This window comes from Enhydra lutris, unplaced genomic scaffold (assembly GCF_002288905.1).
Source record: "Enhydra lutris kenyoni isolate GAN:26980312 unplaced genomic scaffold, ASM228890v2 scaffoldscaffold32, whole genome shotgun sequence".
Classification (NCBI taxonomy): domain Eukaryota; kingdom Metazoa; phylum Chordata; class Mammalia; order Carnivora; family Mustelidae; genus Enhydra; species Enhydra lutris.
Window position 1 is genome coordinate 16105325 of NW_019154116.1, and position 21263 is coordinate 16126587.

The 21263-nt window shown below is 33.8% G+C and overlaps 1 protein-coding gene across 2 annotated transcripts in view; it reads right to left on the bottom strand.

Annotated features, from left to right (window-relative positions):
- LOC111153431 (cadherin-18) overlaps positions 1–17918 on the bottom strand; it is a 321039-nt gene extending 303121 nt beyond the window's left edge. The window contains exon 1 of one of the 2 annotated variants that reach the window (XM_022512443.1): positions 17432–17918. In XM_022512443.1, the coding sequence (XP_022368151.1) occupies positions 17432–17659 (228 nt within the window). In that variant the 5' untranslated portion in view covers positions 17660–17918. The remainder of the gene's footprint in view (positions 1–17431) is intronic. The other variant, XM_022512444.1, reaches the window with a different exon arrangement.
- Positions 17919–21263: the final 3345 nt, after the last annotated feature.

Below are 21263 nucleotides of genomic sequence, written 5' to 3' on the forward strand. Positions count from 1 at the left end.
GAAACATAAATATTTACTTAATGTTGCTTGTGTAGATAATTGATACATGATTAAACATTATTTTACTGTTCTTCATCTCAATGTTTATAAAAAATAGTGATAAATCTGAAAACTCCTCATGGTCAATTTAATTCAATGGAACAGTAATAACAGGGTTCAAAGAACAAGACTAACAATGGCAATGCTAGAAGGAAGAAAAAAAAGAGCATAAACTCATAACATAAGTCATATAAAAGAAAGGAGAGTAATTCCAAGTAAAATATGTATAGGTCTCTCTTACTGCATTTCCTTTCTGCTTAGAGTCTCCTTATTTTAATTAAATGTAGTTTATATTACCTTGAATACTACAGATGTGTTTAATACTTTCCATAACTTTGATATAACAACACAAAGAACCCATGCATGCGAAGCAGCTAATGAACTGAACAAGCAATTACCAAGCAGACAAGATGTTCCAGAACAAGTTTATGAATCATTACTTTGAGCATATATATAATGAAATAAAATCCCTTTCTTCAAAAAAAGTCAGTGGACATCATCAAAATGAGTTCAGAAAAAGGATAGTAAACTCTATTCTGAGTTTTTTTAATAAGGTAAATTATATTTATCTTGAAGACACAATGCATAAAATGAAGTAAAACAGGTCAAATACATTAAATTTTCCCATACAGTTGGGAATTATATTAAACTATATGCAACTGTGTATTTTTTGGACCCCCTGCTTATTTTTGAAGAATCGACACCCCATTGTGAGATTTTTGGTGGAAGAGAGAATCCCGTTTCAGTTACGGAAACTGCCGGAGCCAGACTGTATCTCTCTACTCGGTGCAGCCAGACTACTGGCACGTGACTTAGACCGGGCTAACACACGCTCTTATCTAGAGCTTTAAAACGTCACCAAGTGACAAAAAGACCAAAGGGCAGATCAGATGTTATCTGTGATTGTGTTATCAAGAAGACAGAGACAGGGCACCTAGGTGCAGTCAGTTGGTTAAGCATCTTCCCTGGGCTCACGTCATGATCCCATGGTCCTGGGATGGAGTCCTGCATCGGCTCCCTGCTCCGTGGGGGGACTGCTTCTCCCTATGTCCCTCACCCCTGTTCCTGCTATCTCCCTCTCTCCTGCTCTCTCTAAAATAAGTAAATAAAATATTAAAAGTAAATAAAATCTTAAAAAAAAAACCACAGAGACAATAGCAATGCAAATCTAGAGGTAGAACTATCATCAGCGGCAACATTCTGACTTAGTTGTTTCTGGGAATCAGCTTGGTTGCATTTAAAACCACTCAGCCTCCTTTGGTTCCTGCTTTACTTCAATACTGACTCACTAGCCTTCCTGCCAATTCTAGTGATTTATCCAATACTCATTTGGAAAATTACTTTTATCTTTAAATTACTCAGAGTAAGATTTTGTTGCAGTCAAGAAGGTGATTTTCTAAATCATGCCTCTGACTGCAAGCACCCACTGCAACCACACACAAACAAATCAATTGAACGGTAACAATGTATGCTACTTGAAACCAAGAAAAAGAAAATCAGGTTTGACCTTTCCAGTCTTCAAAACTTTTTTTACGCATTGGAGTCAGGCTATTAGATCCATTGTTTTTAATTTCATTCTCTATGCCTGTAATTTTATGTGGCTTTCATAGACTCATACTTTTGTAGGTATATCATTTGAGTATGAGGTTATGTTTCCTTTCTGGGTAGACTAAACCTGCACTCTTCAATATTGTAGCCAATAGCTACCAGTAGCTATTTAAATTTAAATTGATAAAATGTAAACATTCAGTCCCCTAATTGCACTAGCCACATTTGTTTCTTTGTAAGATTTATTTATTTATTTGACAGAGAGGAAGAGAGTGCTTGCACACACAAGTGGGAGAAGGGACCAAGGGGCAGGGAGAATCCTGAAGCAAACTCCCTACTGAGTGCAGAGCCCCACCCTGGGCTCGATCCCAGGACCCTGAGATCATGACCTGACCCATAATCAAGAGTCTGCTACTTAACCAACTGAGCCATCCAGGTATCCCTGCACTAGCCACATATAAAATGTTTGATAGCCACATATGGCTAGTAGCTACCATAATGGACAGTACAGATATAAAACACGATCAAAACTGTAGAAAGTTCTACTGGACAGCATTTTTGTATGAACACGTGATAATTCAACCTTTTTACTTATTTATTTATTTATTTATTTATTTATTTATTTTTAAAAAGAGTTTATTTATTTATTTGACAGAGAGAGAGCACAAGCAGGGGAGCAGCAGAGGGAGAGGGAAAGGAAGGAGCAGGCTCCCTGCTGATGCAGGGTTCAATCCCAGGACCCCAGAATAATGACCTGAGCAGAAGGCAGACAACCAACTCTGCCTCCCAAGTGTCCCCAATTCAACCTTTTTAATGGCTAAATCAGAAATGCAGACTTAAGTTATTTAGCAGAGGTTGACTATCATTAGTCCAGCATGGTGCTTGAACAAGGGGCCAATAAAGCTCAAGGAAAGTATGGATATTTTCCCATAAAATGAATTGATCTTATTTTATATTGATATCTTATTTTGTTTCTGTTTGTTAACCAGTGTAGATTTTTTTCAACCAAAGGACTCTGATTGCTAGAGAAACTTGTTCCTAGAAATGGGAGGTTTTAAAAGATAGACCCTAAAACGTGGAACTGAAAAATATTTGGGCACTTAAAATCTCTCTATATCTAGCTGCAAGCAACAAAAGCCTTTTTATAAAACAGCAAAAAAACTGAACTGTCGCTTGCAAATCTTGGGTCTTGGACTACACATATTTTATGAGTTTGCAGCTTTAGGGAATTGGTTAGAATCCTAATCACATCATTTGTATTTCTGATTCTGCCTGTGCCTGAAGCCTGTTCTGCTCTTCAGATATGCAAACTAGTAAATTACTTCCCATTGTTAAACTAGTTTCACTTGGTTTCCTTCAACAACCAGCAGGGAATTACTGACCAATACAAACATAGTGTCAATCAGTAAGGTAGATTCAAAGAGTTCAGGATTAGTCGCACGGGGAGGAATATGTAAATTTTTACCTGCTCTAGACAACTAATGGTTAGAGGGCAACGGATAAATGGCTGAAAGGCAGCAATAGGTACTACAAGTAAAGTAAGTAAATAATCCATACATTCCCCTTAAATCATAACCTTCTTCCTCTACGACTGCTCAAGCCTCTACAGAACGGGTCAGCCCCTTAAGCACAGCTAATGCTATTAAGGAAAAACTAACCTCATCTGTTAAAAAAGTTAAAAAAAAAAATCCAGTTATTTTTTTCTCCGTTTAAAAATGTTTCATAGTTCCTGTTTTTCTATTTTGTTTTGTTTTAAGATTTATTTATTATTGAGAGAATAAGAGCAGCAGGAGGGGAAGAGAGAGAGAGAATCCTTGAGCAGATTTCCCATTGAGTATGGGGCTCAATCCCAGGACCCTGAGATCATGACCTGAGCCTAAGCCAAAATCAAGAGTCAGATGCTTAACCAACTGAGCCACCCAGGTGTCCCTATGGTTATGTTTTTAAAACCACTTCCTTGAGGTATAATTGACATACAAAAAGATGTACATATTTAATATATACAACTTGATGAGTCTGGAGATAAGTATATATCTGTGAAACCATCACCACAATCCAGTCAACATGAAAAGTTTCCTCCTGCCCTCTTCAGTAGTAGCAGTGGTGGTAGTGGTGGTGGTAAGAACATTTAAGATGAAATCTACCCTTCTAACACATTTTTAAGTAGATAATACAGTGTTATTTTATCCTCACTGAAGCATCGGAGTTCATTGGCCACTTTCTCCTCCTTGAGACATTCTCCTTCCTCATCTACTATGATTCCTTACACAACTTAAACTCCAGTGTCTCCCATTTCTGCATTTATCCTACATCCATTGACTCTGTGCCTGTGTACCTGTGGGCCCACAAAGCACCCTGGACACAGCCAGTTCAAACCTAACTCTACTACTTTCACAACCAGACAGGATCCTCCTCCTTTACTCTTTAGCCCCACAATATGCTAAGTTTGCCAACTATCTTCAAAAGGTTTTGCATCCATTTCTCACTCTTCGTCAAGATGATATCTACCAATTCTATATCCTAACACACTGTTTGGTTGATTTCTTCTTCTGAAATTGTTATTATCAAATTTAAGTTTAGATTTGGACATTGGTAAAGCATCTTTTCTACCTGCAAACTCATTCTAAATGTCTCATATCACTTCCCACTTGCAAACCCTTCCATTCATTCATGAACACTTCTGGATAGTCTCCTTTGCGTCTCCTGCCGGGTCAGATCATCTGTGACCCATCATCCTCTCTAGCTTCACCTCACTCTGTCTTCTCAACATTCCCTCCAGTGCTCCAGCTACTGTTCTTATACATTTTTGAATGTTACTTCTGCACCTTTGTTACGTTGCTCCTAAAATTCCATTGTAGCTCTCTGAACCAATAAACTCTGTCTCATTTTCTATTAAAAGCAAAATACTAGTTCAAGCCAATTTAAGAGAATCTATTTAAGTATGTCACATCTCCTCTTGTACTATCAACTGTTATTGTACCATTGTGCTTAACACTGTTATTGTACCATTAGCGATGGGATGCGATCATCTGTCCTTGAATTTGCCTCCTCTTCATTAGTTTCATTAATGACTGGGACTGTGTATTTCATTAGTATAACCTCCACATCTAGTACAGTGTGTGGCATACTGTGGTTTTTTAAAGCCATTGAACTCATGCTGAAGCAGTGAATTTTGAAGTGAATAGAATCCCTGCAATCATTTCCTTCATCTGCCTTATTCATGTGCATAATAAAACTCCATTTGGAAATTCGGACTTACCAAGGTTAAACAATTAAATAGTAGAAAAATCAAGGCTACGTATCCGATGTGACTTCCACCACTGTTACTTATATATATGTCTCAAGTCTTCTCCTGAGTCCATAACGCATTATACAGTCCATGAATACATTATCCCTTGAGTCATTATGGAAATGTAAGTAAGCAAACTACACTCTGTTTCTTTCAGTTTCTATATTAGCTCCTTTACAGAAATTAAACTACTTTTGATTTTCCTGAGCTTCTTCCCTGCAATTCAGTTGTTCATAGAGCAAAGTGATTGCCTAATAATAAAAACAATGATGCCATGTAATTTTCTTCTTAAAAGTCAACAATGTCTCCCTATTTCTCTAAATATGAATTATAGGCACTTGGGTCTTTCTTTGAACCTCAAATCCAAAGAGTCCTTTCCATGCCAGGATCTTTACATGTGTTATTCCTTCACCATAGACTTGTCTCCATTCCCAGTAGTCATGAGCGTACCTCTAATGTGGACTAATTAGCTCCTATTCACTTTTAGATAACAGCCTGGCTATTCCTTCCTCAGAGAGTTCTGTTATCACCAGTCTAAGTTTTACACTACAGAGAGTACATTTTTTTCCTACAATCCTCATCATGGTTCTTAATTAAATATGTCTTTGTGTGAAAGTCGGTTTAATGTCAATGTCTTCTAATATATCTCCTTTGTTTGTAATCATATAAACAATACCTAGGGTAATGACCAGAGCAAAGAAAGAACTCAATAAATTTTGAATGAATGAATATATCCTAAGCAGTCTTCAATTTTTATTAAAATAAGCTCACCTGTAATCAAAGTATAGTTCTGAACGATGTAAACCAAAGGCTATGATTAAGTTAGTATAGTTTAGTTTTGTTTTATATTTTGTAGTATTTTTTAGTGTAGAAAATGATTTCATACCATATATAGTTTTAATTTTTATGAATACAGTGACAAATCATATATAGGAAAAATAAGTATCCTACAGGAAAGGAACTGATTACATTTCATTCTAATTCTTAAAATGAATGCTTAATATCTTCTTTATGAATTTTCAAAACAAAAATGAAAATCTGGATGAAGACCCTGTGGCTCAAATTTCAAATTAAATACTTTTATTATGTGAGATCCAGTGCAATGCAGTGTTCAAAATCAGTTGAACTTGAATCAGTGTTCAGATGAATCAGTGTTCAAAATCAATTGTTCAAAATCATTTCATTGAATTAAAATTAATAAACTAATGAAAAGGTATCTTGAGAATAATCTAGTACCTATGTCAAAAATTATTCATTTCTTTAGGGAAAGTACATGTTGAACTAAATCAGACTTTAATTAGTTAAGTAGTGTGGTAAGGTTTTTGGAATGTATATTTCTACTCTTTGATATTTTGGAAACATTTAGATTAATCTCTACTTTTGCATGAAAATATTGAAGCATGGTAAAACTAATACTATTATTTATATCCAGAAGAAATACTAAGAAGATTACCTAATCCAAATATTGTTTCTGTATAAAGAAAAACTAGAGACAAAATATGACCAATAAAATGCCAGACAAAGCTAAAGAAGACTTGTATCCTTTTTTTTTTTTAAGATTTTATTTATTTATTTGACAGACAGAGATCACAAGTAGGCAGAGCCAGGCAGAGAGAAAGGAAGGGAAGCAAGCTCCCTGCCAATCAGAGAGCCCATGTGGGGCTCGATCCCAGAACGCTGGGATCATGACCTGAGCTGAAGACAGAGGCTTTAACCCACTGAGCCACTCAGGTGCCCCAGAAGACTTGTATCTTACTATAAATGGTCAAAATGATGTACAGAAATTAAACACTGAAGAATTATACAAGTGAGCTAAAAACAATGAAAGATAATTCCCAGGAGAAAAGGAAAGGAGAGAGAACTTAATACCAGGGAGGTATTTTCCAATTGGCAGCCAGCCTCATCTCTCTGGGAGAAATTAAACTGGATGAAAGCCTCGGGTACCAAAAATTTAGGTTTTGCATCTCCTGATATTAGAAATCATAACTTTCAGGCTCCTGAAGGTATAGCACTTTCAGAATGAAGGTATCTGAAAAAGCAAGACTACTTAGAAACAACTATATGAAATGCAAATTAGACTATCTACCCACTAGCTTCAGAAAGTGCAAGAAACTCAATGGCCTAGTAGAAGTTCTTGATTCTAACAAGAGTTCTGCAATAAGATGAAACCAAAAGTTCCAGCCCAGATGAAAGGTATAATTTTTATTTTTTTACTGTTAGTGGTATTACTGTTTTTGCTATTTCCATTGAATGTATGGCCAAGAAGCTACAGGAAAAATTAAAAATTAATATTCATTCAGATAAATAAAACCAATTGGTTGCCAGCAGACAAAAAGACAAGTGGCTTTCCATTGATATTTCTCAAGCTATATTTTGGAGGAAGCCAACCAAAATCCTTATGCCTACTATGTATACTATTGAGGACAAATGAATTGTAAAATTTTAAAAGGCATACTGGGATCATATCTCCATAACAGATAGTGACTAAACAAAAGAATTATGAAAACTCATCAAGCACAAACACAGATTAGAAAATTTGAACAAGATTGTTAATTAGTGGTTTGCAATAATTAAAATCCTAAGAGAAGAAACAGACATAAAAATGAAAGAACAGGTCATTACATAAAGAGGAAAAATGGAACCAAATACAATTAGAAATTTTAAAATATAATCAAATTAATATTCACGTGTAAGTCAAAGAACATACTAAACATTCAACTTAGAGGATCTGTATGCTAGAAATAAATTTGACAGAAATTATATCAAATAGAAATTTCAGAATGAAACATTAACTGAGGAAATTAAAAATTGCAAAGAAACAACATATACTGACATTCTGTAATTAAATATAAAAATCTCAATAATTATATAGGTACTGATTCTACACTGCTATGGATTGAATTTTGTACCAGCAAAATTCAAAGGTTAAAGGTCTAACCTCCAGCACTTTTTTTAGAAATAGCTCTTTATAGAGCTAATTAAGTAAAAATGAGGTCATTAAGTGGACACTAATCTGACTGATGTTCTTATGAAAAGGGGAAATTTGGACACAGAGATGCATATACATGAAGAATACCATGTGAACATAAAGATAGCTATCTACAAGCTAAGGAGAATGCCATTAAAAAAGTCTTCCCTTGGAAACCCCAAGAGGAATCAACTCTGCCAACATCTTGATTTCATACTTCTAGCCTCTAGGATGGTGAGACAATAACTTCTTGTTGTTTAAACCACTCAATTTATAGTACTGTGTAATGGCAACCCTATTTACTTAATATACAGACTGAAAGAAATTAAATGTCTGATAAAGGAAAATAATAAAAGCTTAGACACCTTAGTACATCTACAGGCCATAAAGAAAACAGCAATAATCCTGAAATCAACGTAAGCAAAAGAGGAAATTAAAAATGAAATCACAACAGATTTTCCATCAAAAATAGAATTCACCATACAATATATCTTTAATAAAACAATAATGGAAAAACTCATCATAGAATCCCATACACACACACAAAATATGATTCACTTAAAAAAAAAGGTTTTACTACTCACATGCAAAATTGCAAAATAGAAATTAAATAAATGATTGCATATAAGCAATAAAAAAAAAATCAAACCAAAAGAAAGAAGGGTAGAAGTGATGGAAAACATAGATATTGGTCAATCTGAATAAATCCAAGGAAAATCTAATGTTTAAATAATTTGAATCATGAAAAATCTAGAAAGTACTTTCTAATGAGGAATAAGATATTAGACAAATATAAAAGTTGAAAGCAAAGAGGGTTTAAATATCCTAAATTATCTGTATTGTTTAGGATTAGTGTAAAGGTATTTACTTTAAACTTTATAAAGCATATCAGTTAACCAAAAAATCCTAGATGAGAACACAGACTGTCATTTCTCTGAAATTTTCCAGGGCAACATTTTTCTTTTTTTCTTTTTTTTTTTTTTTTTTTTTTTGAGAGTGAGTGAAAGGTGGGAGTGAGAGGGAGAGAGACTTTTTTTTTTTCTTAAGATTTTATTTATTTATTTGACAGAGAGAGAGAAAGAGAGAGAGAGATCACAAGTAGGCAGAGAGGCAGGCAGAGACAGAGAGGGAAACAGGCTCCCTGCGGAGCAGAGAGCCTGATGAGGAACTCTATCCCAGGACCCTGAGACCTGACCTGAGCTGAGGCAGAGGCTTAACCCACTGAGCCACCCAGGCACCCCAGAAAGGGAGAATCTTAAGCAGGCTTCACGTCCAGCACAGAGCCCAACATGGCTTGATCTGATGACGCTGAAATCATAACCTGAGCTGAAATCAAGAATGAGATGCTTAGCTGACTGAGCCACCCAGGTACCCCGATAAGAAAATTTTTCTAGATATGTCTTTTCAGGCAAGGGAAGTAAAAGCAAAAATAAGCTATTTAGACTACATTAAAATACAAAGCTTCTGCACACCAAAGGAAACAATCAACAAAACTAAAAGGCAACCTACTGAATGGGAGAAGATATTTGCAAATGACATATCCAATAAAGGGTTGGTATCCAAAATATATAAACAACTTACACAACTCAACATCCTAAAAACAAATAATCCAATTAAAAATCGGCAGGAGACATGAACAGACATTTCTCCAAAGAAGAAAATACAGATGGCCAACAGCCACAGGAAAAAAATGCTCAACATCCTCATCATCAGAGAAATGCAAATCAAAACTGTAAGATATCACCTTATACCTTTCAGAATGGCTAATATAAAAAAAAACACAAGAAACGACAAGTGTTTGCAAGGATGTGGAGAAAAAGGAACCTTCTTGTACTGTTGGTACCAATGCAAAGTGGTGCAGCCACTGTGGAAAACAACATCAAGGTGCCTCAAAGTTAAAAACAGAACTACACTATGATCTTGTAATCACACTACTGAGTATTTACCCAAAGAATGCAAAAACACTATTTTGAAGGAATACATACATCCTGATGTTTATAGCAGTGTTATTTACAGTAGCCAAATAAAAGAAGGAGCCCACATGTCCACTGATTGATAAATGGATAAAGAAGTGGTATATAAATCTCTATCTATCGATCTATCTACATACATACAATGGAATATTACTTAGCCATAAAAAAGAATGAAATATTGCCTTTTGCAAAGACATGGATGGAGCTAGAGAATACTATGCTAAGTGAAATAAATGAGTCAGAGAAAGATAAATATCATATGATTTCATTCATGTGTGGAATTTAAGAAATAAAACAAAGGATTAAAGGAAAATAAAGAGAGCTAGAGACAAACCAAGAAAGAGACTCTTAACTAGAGAGAACAAACTGATGGCTGCTTTATTAAAAGCAGCAAACACATAGAAGATAAGCAAAGAATTTCAGTAAAATAAAGGAGGTAAGAAATCACCTTGCTAAATTTTTCAAGTAACAGAAAACCATGATGCTCAAAAGAATTAAGTGACCTCTTCTTGGTGAAGGAGTTGGATGGCGGGTTTGGTGAAATAGATGATAGGGATTAAAGAGTTCATTTGTCATGATGAGCACTGGGTGATGTGTGGAATTGTTGAATCACTATATTGTACACTTGAAACTAACACTGTATGTTAACTGCTCTGGAATTAAAATTTAAAAATCAAGTATATGAATTAAAAAGAAATGGGACACAGTTATATTTCAGAAAGAAGTACACTGAACCCAAAATCAGATTCACATTAGAATTTCCATGGGCCATTTTCCTTTTGGGTCCCATTTTCAATTAAAATGATAAAATCTGTTTATAGTTATGTTGATATACAGACTAATATAATACAGCCTGAATAATATTTATTTTTATATTTTATTCAGATTTGAAAATGTATTAAAACATTTTCTGGGCCCTTTAAGCACCATGAACCCTACTGATGATGCCAACTGTAACAGACAATTTACCCCTGGCAAAAGTTTTTCTAGACATGGCCAAATCTCCCAGAAATGAGTGTCATCTCTGGGTTAGCACCGCTGATACACACACTCACACACACACACACACATACAGATGGATATGTTTATATAGTAATATAAAGTTCACAATGTGAATAAATATAAATGTCATGGCCATGGCGTATGTATTATGACCTTTAAAAAATTGTCAGTGTAGCATTAGGAAATGCATTAATTAACTTAAACATTTTAAAGTTATATTTAAATACAAAAATATCACATATTCTCTAAAAATGTAATTAACCTTAATGAAATCTGATTTCTTCAAAAAAAGATTCTAAATCCCTACAAATTAAATGAAATGCATACCAAATCAAAATCCTCTTTTATGCATCTAATTTATAGAACTGGATCTAAATAGTTAAATTTCCATGACGAGTATTTGAGAAGTTCCATTTCCATATAGAGAACCATGTGTCATAATTTCACACGACATCATGTTATCACATTGTCATCTCTATAAAATTCAAATGCCATGTTTTGATACATGAAGCTTTTCATTTCAAGGAAGGTATGATAAAATGTTCATAAAATTATCATCTTGACAATATTAGATGACAATTGGGACCTTTCCCTGCTGCACACTTAATTTTTAATTCAGAGCTCATAATGACATTAAAGATATCATACATTCTTTTCTGAAAGCCTAATTCTACATGATTTATTTTCTTTCTTTCTACATGATTTATTCTCTTTTTAACCTCAAAATCATTTATTTAATTAGAAATTAAAGCACTTCATATTAAAAGAGATTTGAAGGTTCTCTTTTAAAGAAAGAAAAAAATATAGAATAATGGCAGTAATAGTGATGATGAGAGAATTTCATGTACTGTTTATTAGAAACTGATCCCCATTAAAGAATAAGATACCTTATAATTCCTTCTTTGGCAGAGCCATAACTAATCCCATGAACAAGAAGAGGTGGCTTAACTGTTCTGAGCATTGTTACTTCCTATTGCTTGAAAAATTTGGCAAGATGATTTCTTAGCTCCTTTGTTTTACTAAAATTCCTTGCTTATCTTCTATGTTTGTTGTTTTTACTAAAACAATTTGAGAATAATTGTGTATAGTCTATACTCATCTCTTCAGGATAGGATGCAATTTGGCGGGGGGGAGAGTGGTAACATTTTAGTAACTAAACTCTTAATAGATGTAAGCAATAGCTTCTACAAGTGGTTTATATCTAGAAATATTTCTAATAGTTACAAACAGAGAAGATATACTATAAATGTAGGAAAGTGATGATGGAGAATATAATTCATTTGCCTATTCTGAAAAATTTTAAGTTTTCATTAACCTTTATTATCAAATATATCTTCAGTGTCAACAGAGCCCTACACCTAAACATAAAATTGTGAATATAGACTAAATATCTTTGCCTAAAAATGTACTGCGAAGTAGAAGCTCATTGTTTTAGTATCTTACCTCTTATTTATGATTTTTATTCCTCTCTCCTTAATTATCAAATAATGCAATGTAAAAAATATCCACTTACAGATATCCTGGAAAAACAGTTTCCTTTATTCTTTATGTAAGACTGCCTGGCTAGTTAAAGAAGTAATCTTCTATGATATTATTCAAATGAAAATAATACATATTTATGGAGCAAAGCAGATAGCTAATCACAAGGAGTTACCACTGGAAATATATGAAGCCTATTGCCAGCAGTTGTGGATTAACAGACATTATTTGCAATGTATGTTTTTAGGTAAATTCTACCAATACATATGTTTAAATATTTGCAACATGAACTAGTTAGAGTCAATATACTTTGCAATGACAACCTAAACATCTAGGGTATAATCTATTAGGAAACATGAAACATGGAAAACAGCCAATAACAAGTAGCTAAAAAACAGAAATTCAACTGTATTCTAAGTTGTAATTTATGGTCTCTAACATAAGCATTCCCACTTTCACACCATTTTTTATTTGATAAGTAATATATCCTAATATATGTGATAAACTATATATGTTAAGGCCTGAAGAATGTTATTTTTATCTTCTGTCACTAATTCTGAACACCAATGGCCTCACATTTCAAAAGATTCCAGGTCAAATACAAATATGGTTCAGTCAAGGAGAGCCTGGGTGGCTCAGTGAGTTGAGTATCTGCCTTTGGCTCCCATCATGATCCGGGCGTTCTAGGATGGAGCCTCATGCCGGGTTTCTTGCTCAGTGGGGAGTCTGCTTCTCTCCCTCCATCTGCCCATCCCCCGCATGCTCTCTCACTCACTATCTCAAATTAATAAATAAATAAAATCTTTTAAAAGTTTAGTTTAGTGGTTTAGTTTAGTTTAAAATGGTTTAGTCAAAGAATGCTAGGACTTTCTTGTCTTTCTGATCCTAGCCATTCTGCCAGGTGAAATGAAATATTGCCTTAACTCTGTCAGAGTGGCTGGAATCAAAAAGAAAAATAATAGCAAGCCTTGGCAAGGATTTGAAGAAAAAGAAACCTTCTTGCCCTATTGGTGGAGGTGTAAACTGATGCTGTCACTGTAGAAAAGAGTATGGAGTTTCCTAGAAAAAATTAAAAATAGAATTACCATATGATGCAGTAATTGCACAAGCTGGTATTACCCAAAGAAAACAAAACACTAATTCAAAGAGATATATGCACCCTTATGTTTAGTCAGCATCATTCACAATAACAAGGATATGGAAACATTTCAAGTGGCTGATGGATAAATGGGTAAGGAAGATGCAGTGTGTGTGTGCGCACACACACACATATGAAGGAATATGATTCAGTCATAAAAAAGAATGAGCTCTTGCCATCCACAAAAACTTGGGTGGACCTAGATGATACAACGTAAGTGAAATAAATATAACAGAGAAAGACAAATACCAAATGATTTCACTCATATATGGAATTTAAAAAACAAAACAAACAAAAAAGAGATCAAGGAACAATTAAATACAAAGAACAGACTGGTAGTTGCCAGAGGAGATGTGGATGAGTGGATGTGTCAAATAAAGGGTATTGACAGTTCTCTTGTCATGATGAGCACTGAGTAATGCAGAGAACCACTGAATCACTACACTCTACAACTGAAACTAATATAACACTGTATGTTAGTTATATGTCAAAAAAGAAAACACTGGGAGAAAAAAAAAACAACAAAAAAATACTAGGAATTCCTATGTTAAAATAATAAATTTTTATAAAGCAGAAATTATAAACAAAGTCCAAAGACAAATGTCACCTGTGAAAAAACTATTCATAACTTACTTATATCATTGACAAGATATTATTATACTTACTATATAAAGAACTATTATTATTGATAAGTCAAGGAGTCTAACAAAAGAATTTAATATCAAAGGACATGGACAGTTAGTAAAAAAAATTTGTATCTCTCAAATATGAATTTCACTCATTATAGGAGAAATATACACTAAAAATACACAAAGATGCTATTTTTACCTATTATATTTGCAAAATTCCAAGTTTTACAATCCCATTATTGGCATTGCTGTCGAAAGATAGTCACTCTTACATCAGGGAGAGAAGTGCAAAATACTACATTACCTATGGAGGGGGATCAAGTAATACTACCAAAATTAAAGATTTATTTATCTGAATCAGAATCTCACTTTTGGAAATTTCTACCACAGACATAATATATGTTAAATATGTGTAGAAGAGCACTCATTACATAATTGCATGAAATAGGAATGAAACAACAACAATAAAAATTAAAACACCACAGTTAATAAACATTCATTAAAATATCTATGAGGCAATTGTACCCCAGTGAAAATGGTGAAGTCAAAAATCTCTCCATTTGAAAATTTCAAAATTTTCAAAAATTCTCTACATCATAAAAGCAATTATTAGTGAGATTTGGTTTCAATAATTTCAAATAATTATCACAACTATCAACATGGCTACAAAAGTTTATAGCTCAGGGAGCACTTTTCTTGGATTACTGTTTGATCATTACAGCAGGCACTGAGATAGATACTGTAAGTGTTAAGATGAAGTAGTCCCAGGACTTCTTCTAAAGAATCCACAGTATACTAGGTGAGGCAGGCATCTTAACTAGGAGCTCACAAACATTTCCTGCAAATGCCATTAGTAAATATTTTAGACTTGGAGTGCCTTGCTTTCTCTGGCCGCCTCTTCATCCTACCAATGTAGCTTGAAAATAGCCATATACAATACATATATGCATAAGTGTGGCTGTATTATAAAAAACGCATTAGTCATGGAAACTGAAGTTTGAATTTCATATAATTTCCATATGTCACAAAAATTATTTTTTTAAAAAATCAAGAATTTAAAAATGAGAACAAACAACCCAAAACTTGTTTAGTGTGTAGGCAGTACCAAAAATGTGCACAGGCTGAATTTGGCACACAAACTATAATTTAACTGACCCGCGATCTAAGCCATAAACTAACCTTTATAGCTGAATTAGTATCAGAAATACCAAACAATATTTCCCAGTTTTACCATTAAGGACACAGAAATACAGAGAATCAAAGAGACTTCCCGCTATAATACAGATAACAAGCAGAGAAGCTATAACTCAAACCTAGCTTTTCACTTACTCATCATTGGTATCTCATGAAGGGAATGAGTCTACTCCAATGATGGATGGTTGGTGGATGGCATAAATTTTAGTTGTGATAGCTTATATAAAACTATATCCTAATAATGGATTGAGTTTTACAGTCTTTTAAAAATCTGTGATGTTTTTATGTATGTATATAGTAAGAGGTGAGTGGAAAGAATCTATATAATCAAGTTAGAATTTCTCATAAAGGAAGATTAGAATAGAGGAGAAAGACCAAGTGAGTGGATTAGGTCAGAGAGTGAGTAAGAGAACCACATCCTTGGGTATGACCATTATATTTGTCTACTGTTACTATAAACAATAGAGCAGATAGCAATTTCTTCAGAACCTTCACAAATATGAATAGCTTCATAGACCTCCACTCCCGTGTGGTGGGTAACAAGCTTTCAACCCTATGTTCATTAGCACTCCAGCCCAGAAAGAATGTTTGAAATTGACCTACCTTCCTCATTTACCAAATGAGATGACACAAAACGAAATGAAGGTTGTCTAATCTGTCCCTTTCGAGCAAATTTTTTTTTCACTTAGATTTAACTGACAAGAAATATACATAACAGAATACACACACACACACACACACACACACATATATGTATACACACACACACACATATATATATAGAATAAAATATGTTTTCCTTTTGGTATACCCCTAAAGGGAGGAAATATTTTGTTTCTTATTTTTCTCCTTTCCAAGGATAATAAATTATTACAGAAAAGTATTTTGAAGTTCACAAGCAAAAAACTTTCAAGTAATTCCATATATTACATTTTTATTTCAGCACATTTGTTTTCATTTACTTTGCGGAATATTTTGCAGGGAATAAAAAGAAAATGATAAAGATGAGTTGCTTTGTCTCCTTTTAATATGCATATAAGAAAATGACTGAATGGTTTCAGATCTTTTTTTATGTACCACATTCTGACTCTGCAGCTCCTGCTGGCTATGGAAAACACAGCTGCAACCCAGTGCCTCCCTGTTGGATGAGGGGTAAAGCAGATGGTTCGTGATCCTGAACTGCCTGCATGTGAGGGAAGCACCATGGGTTGGATGGAGAACTTTTTTTTTTTTTTTTTTTAAGTACTAACAGTACTAAAGTGAAAATAAATAGTCAAGCAGGGAGACGGAATTCACTGAGCCTGAAGTCATGGAGATTCTACTGGCATGCTTACTGTTTCTCCCAGAGGTACTGAACTAATCTAAGTGATTGTCTCCCACGATCCATAATTCATCAGAAGGTCTCTCTACCTCTCATGCTATTCTCTATCCTGGAGCATATATGACACATGGTTAAGCTGTCCCCTATTACTGAGCACACAATTTCCTAATGGGTTTGATAAGCCATTAAATTGTCTTGTATTTTTGAGAGAAAAGGAAGCTGGTCTGAAGTTATTGATTATTTTATCAACTCCATTCTTTTGGAATGTTAAGAAAATCTGTACCTGCTGTGTATATTGAATGTGTATTTAAAATATATGAGCATTTGAGTGGAAATTAATTTGGGGAATTGAAAAAAATACCCATGTGCTTTTAAAAGATGACTTAAATTCAAATACAATTTCTGTAACAATTAATAAAAATAAGTCAGCTGTCATGAAAAAGTGTGTTCTTTTTGCTTCATGTGCATTAGCAATAGATTAAAAACTGTAAATATCAATGTGCTAATAAATGACTTTGTGAATTCCAATATACCTTTATGGTAATAAAGGCAAAATTGCCCAATTGTGTGTTCAATTAAATATTTCCATTTTATACAAAAGAATGTAGAGAGTAATATACCGGCGAAGATCCAGTCCAGCACGGATGAACTAATGTTTAGGGAGAGGTGACATGACTGCTAAAGTTCTCTTTTTTTTTTTACAGTCATTATTTTAAACCATTTAGCATAAGAAATAGTATTCTGTAGTATATTTCATTCTACTTTCCATGTCTTTTCCAAAACCAACCCAACGCCACTCTTGTCTTATCCCATAATTTCTTAGAATAGGAAAAAGAATAAGAAAAACTTACTTTTCCAACATACTGAGGATCTGGTCCCATATGTTCTTCTAAAACAAAGAACTGATTCCAAACCCATCCCCTTTTGGGACGGTGGTGGACTTCGGTTTCACCTTCAATATGTTTGGTCTGGTTTCTGGTCACCTTGATGGAGCTGTGGTGAGCAGTTCCATAACACCTCTGCACAAAACAGAGACACACTAGGACTGGACAGATGCAAGATGTGCTCGTAATTTTCATTGTAAGATAGCTTTCCAGTTCACAGTCTCCTTTGTTTTCCTTGTCAGTTACAAATGCTTAGTGCGCATTCAAGAGAGAAGCCAGAGCATCTTTTGAAAGGACAGTCCAAAGTAAATTGTTTAGCATGTCCATGATTTAACTGCCCATCAGGGAAAGGTCAGACTACATTTACATCCTGAAACACTTGGGAGAATCAAAGCTGTAGTTGTCTGATTTCAAATCTTCACAGTAAGTGAACATGGACAATCATTTTCTACCTAATGGAAAGAGAGAAAATTATATATATTAAAAAACATGGTTACTTTATTCACTCTGAATGCAAATTATAATATTTTATAGTATGAGGCTGATAAGAATCTATACAAATTCTTTTGGAAATACATGCAAACATGCATACACATAGTCATGCATAAGCCTACATACTGCAAACATTTTTATAAGGACCTCCTTATCTGTGCTGTTTTCAATATTTAAAAACAAATTTATATAAATACATATTTATATTACTATTTATATCTATATATGTATATATTTGTATTTTAAAACAATTTATGTATTTAGATATTTGTTCATATATACATATATATGCATATTTGTGTATTTATATACGTGTGTATATAAAATCTTTTGAAAAAACAGAAATGTAGCTCTAGGGAATGCAGAAACGCTCAGAAACTGACCATGAGTATTTGCACATGTGTAATATGATCTCTTAGAATATGTGATCTATTAGGCACTCCATAGTAAGTGTAAATATTGTTTGCTTTTATGTTTATTTTGTTGTTTTTTTTTTTGTTAAATGTGATACAAATTCACAACACATGCTATGCTTGGATTACATACTACATGTGACTCAACAAAATACTCAAAATTCTTTAGCGTTGAAAAATTGTCATAGATCAAGGAAGCAGGTACTTGAATTTCTTAGTACATACAATAGAAGAAAATAAAACACAGCAGAAAAGATGACTGAAAAGAAATGTATGCAATTTAAAATAACTCCGTATATGGGGATCAGATTGGTACAGCTGAATATGAGTGAGAGAGCATCAATAGGCTGAATTATAGCTTGACTGGACTTTGAGAGGCCTGTGAGGTGTGGTCTTCATATACAGGCAAAACAGATTTCAAGATTGGGGGTGACATTCAAGTAATTGTAACAGCTATGTAAAGAAAAGTAAAAGGAACTAAAGAGTGGTGGCAAAAAGAGCAGGAGGAGATGCTCTGATTTTTAAATAAGAAATATTGAGGAATTGGACTTGGATTTTAGGATAATTGACAATAAAACAAAGCTTTAGAAACATTTCTGGAAGAGAAGAGACAGGAGAAGAGAAAAAAAGGTTGACCCTAAAATTATTAGCTTATAAAAACATGAAACTGTGTAGCAAATTTTGCTGTATTTTTTATATGTGTATTTTCTTTATTTTTTAAAGATTTTATTTATTTTACAGAGAGAAAGAGCACAAATTAGGGAGTGGAGACAGAGAGAGAGGGAGAAGAGGCTCCCCTCTGAGCAGGGAGTCTGATGAGGGGCTTGACCCCAGGACCCTAACTAAGATCATGATCTGAGCAGAAAGTAGATGCTTAACTGACAGACAAGCAGGCACCCCTCTATGTGTGTTTTAATACATATTTAGAAAAAAAAATTGTATTCAAGATTATAGCTGTTCTAGCTAGTAAAAATATTAGATGAAGCACTTTCGCATTTCATGAAATTCACCCCTGTACACCAACACAAACTGAAATGTAGATCTGAATGAATTACAAGGCGAATGACATGATGATAAAAGGATTTAGCAAACGGAATATACATAAGTAGCCACAGGATAATTCTTTCACACTGAGATAAATATTTATATCAAGTCAGGAATTAAAAAAAATCTCAGATGGGGGGCGCCTGGGTGGTTCTGTTGTTAAAGTGTCTGCCTTCGGCTCAGGTCACGATCCCCGGGTCCTGGGATCCAGCCCCACATCCGGCTCCCTGCTCAGCGGGAAGCCTGCTTCTCCCTCTCCTGCTTCCCCTGCTTGTGTTCCCCTCTCGCCGTATCTCTCTCTGTCAAATAAATATATAAAATCTTAAAAACAAAATCTCAGATGAGACTTAGAATATGGTGGTTTTCTCTATCAGTATCTCTCTCCATAATTAGGGTTAACTTTTTTACCAGTTGTGCAAGAATTGTATTGGGCTAGAACTAGGATTTAATTTTAATTATCTGGTAAATACAACTTGAAGTTTGCAATTTTTTATGGAAGCAAAAGATAAATATTTCACTGACTGAAATTAAAGTTGACCCAAAAGTCTATTTTTAATCTATTTTTACTTTTTTTTTTAATCGGCCAAAGACCTTAACAGACGTCTCTTCATAGAAGATAAACAGATAGCAAATAAGCATATGAAAATATAATCCACCTATGCCATCAGGGAAATGCAAATTAAAATAATGATAAGATACCACTACACACCTATTAGAAATGGTAATTGTCTGAAACACTGACAATACCAAATACTTACGAGGATGAAAAGCAACAGGAATTCTCATTCATGAGTGGTGGGACGCAAAATAGCAATACTATGAAAGTCAATTTGGCAGTTTCTTATAAAACTAAACATACTCTTATCATACAACCAGCAATTGTGCTTCTTGTTATTTACCCAAAAGAGTTGAAAACATATGTCCACACAAAAACCTGCATGCAAATACTAATAGCATCTTTGTTCATAATTGCCTAAAGTGACCAGCGTTTCCTTCAATAGGTGACTGGATAAACTGTGGAATGTCAGACAATGGAATATTATCCAGCACCACAAAGGAATGAGCTATCAAATCATGAAAAGACATGGAAGAAACTTAAATGTATATAACTAAATTAAAGAAGTCAATCTAACATATTTTTTTAAAATACCATTATAGCTCCAACATGATGAGAGCCCTGGAAAGTCAGAAAAAAAGCAAGTTTTCTTTCCTTCTTTTCCCCCCAACAATGCACTTGTAGTACAAACATGTGAATCATCTAATTTCTTTGAGTCTCAATTTTCTCATCTACTAAAATTTGTGGCTTAAATAATTGATTTTAATATTTTTTAGTCTAATAAATTATTTGGATAATTTTATATATTTTTTATGTATCAACAGACAATTTTCAAGTCACAGATTTCAAAAAAGAAACTTTAGTTGTTCTTAGAAGTCAAGTTGATGAATATATAAAAGGTGCTATCTTAATACTTTCACACCATTTGGTGTGATTTTTAAATGAAATTAACATCTTTGCCCTTTATGCTAAGTTGTTTAACAAAGCATAATTCATGAGTGAAGGTGAAGAAAGTAGTTTTTGTAGTGCATTATAGATATATACAATGAATGTGTTCTTTATAATATTGATCTTGTCTGGCATTCCAAAAATATATAAATGCATTTTAATCTGCAAATTTATCTTTAGAATCTCTACTATGATAATTATAAAACAATAAATAAGGCTCTGTGGAGTGAAAGAACAAATGTACATATTACTACTGTACTTATGTAAGTAAATTCATTTACGATGAGGAGAGAGAACTCCAAATATAAAAATATGGTCTATTTTAAGAAATTGATCCCTGCATAGG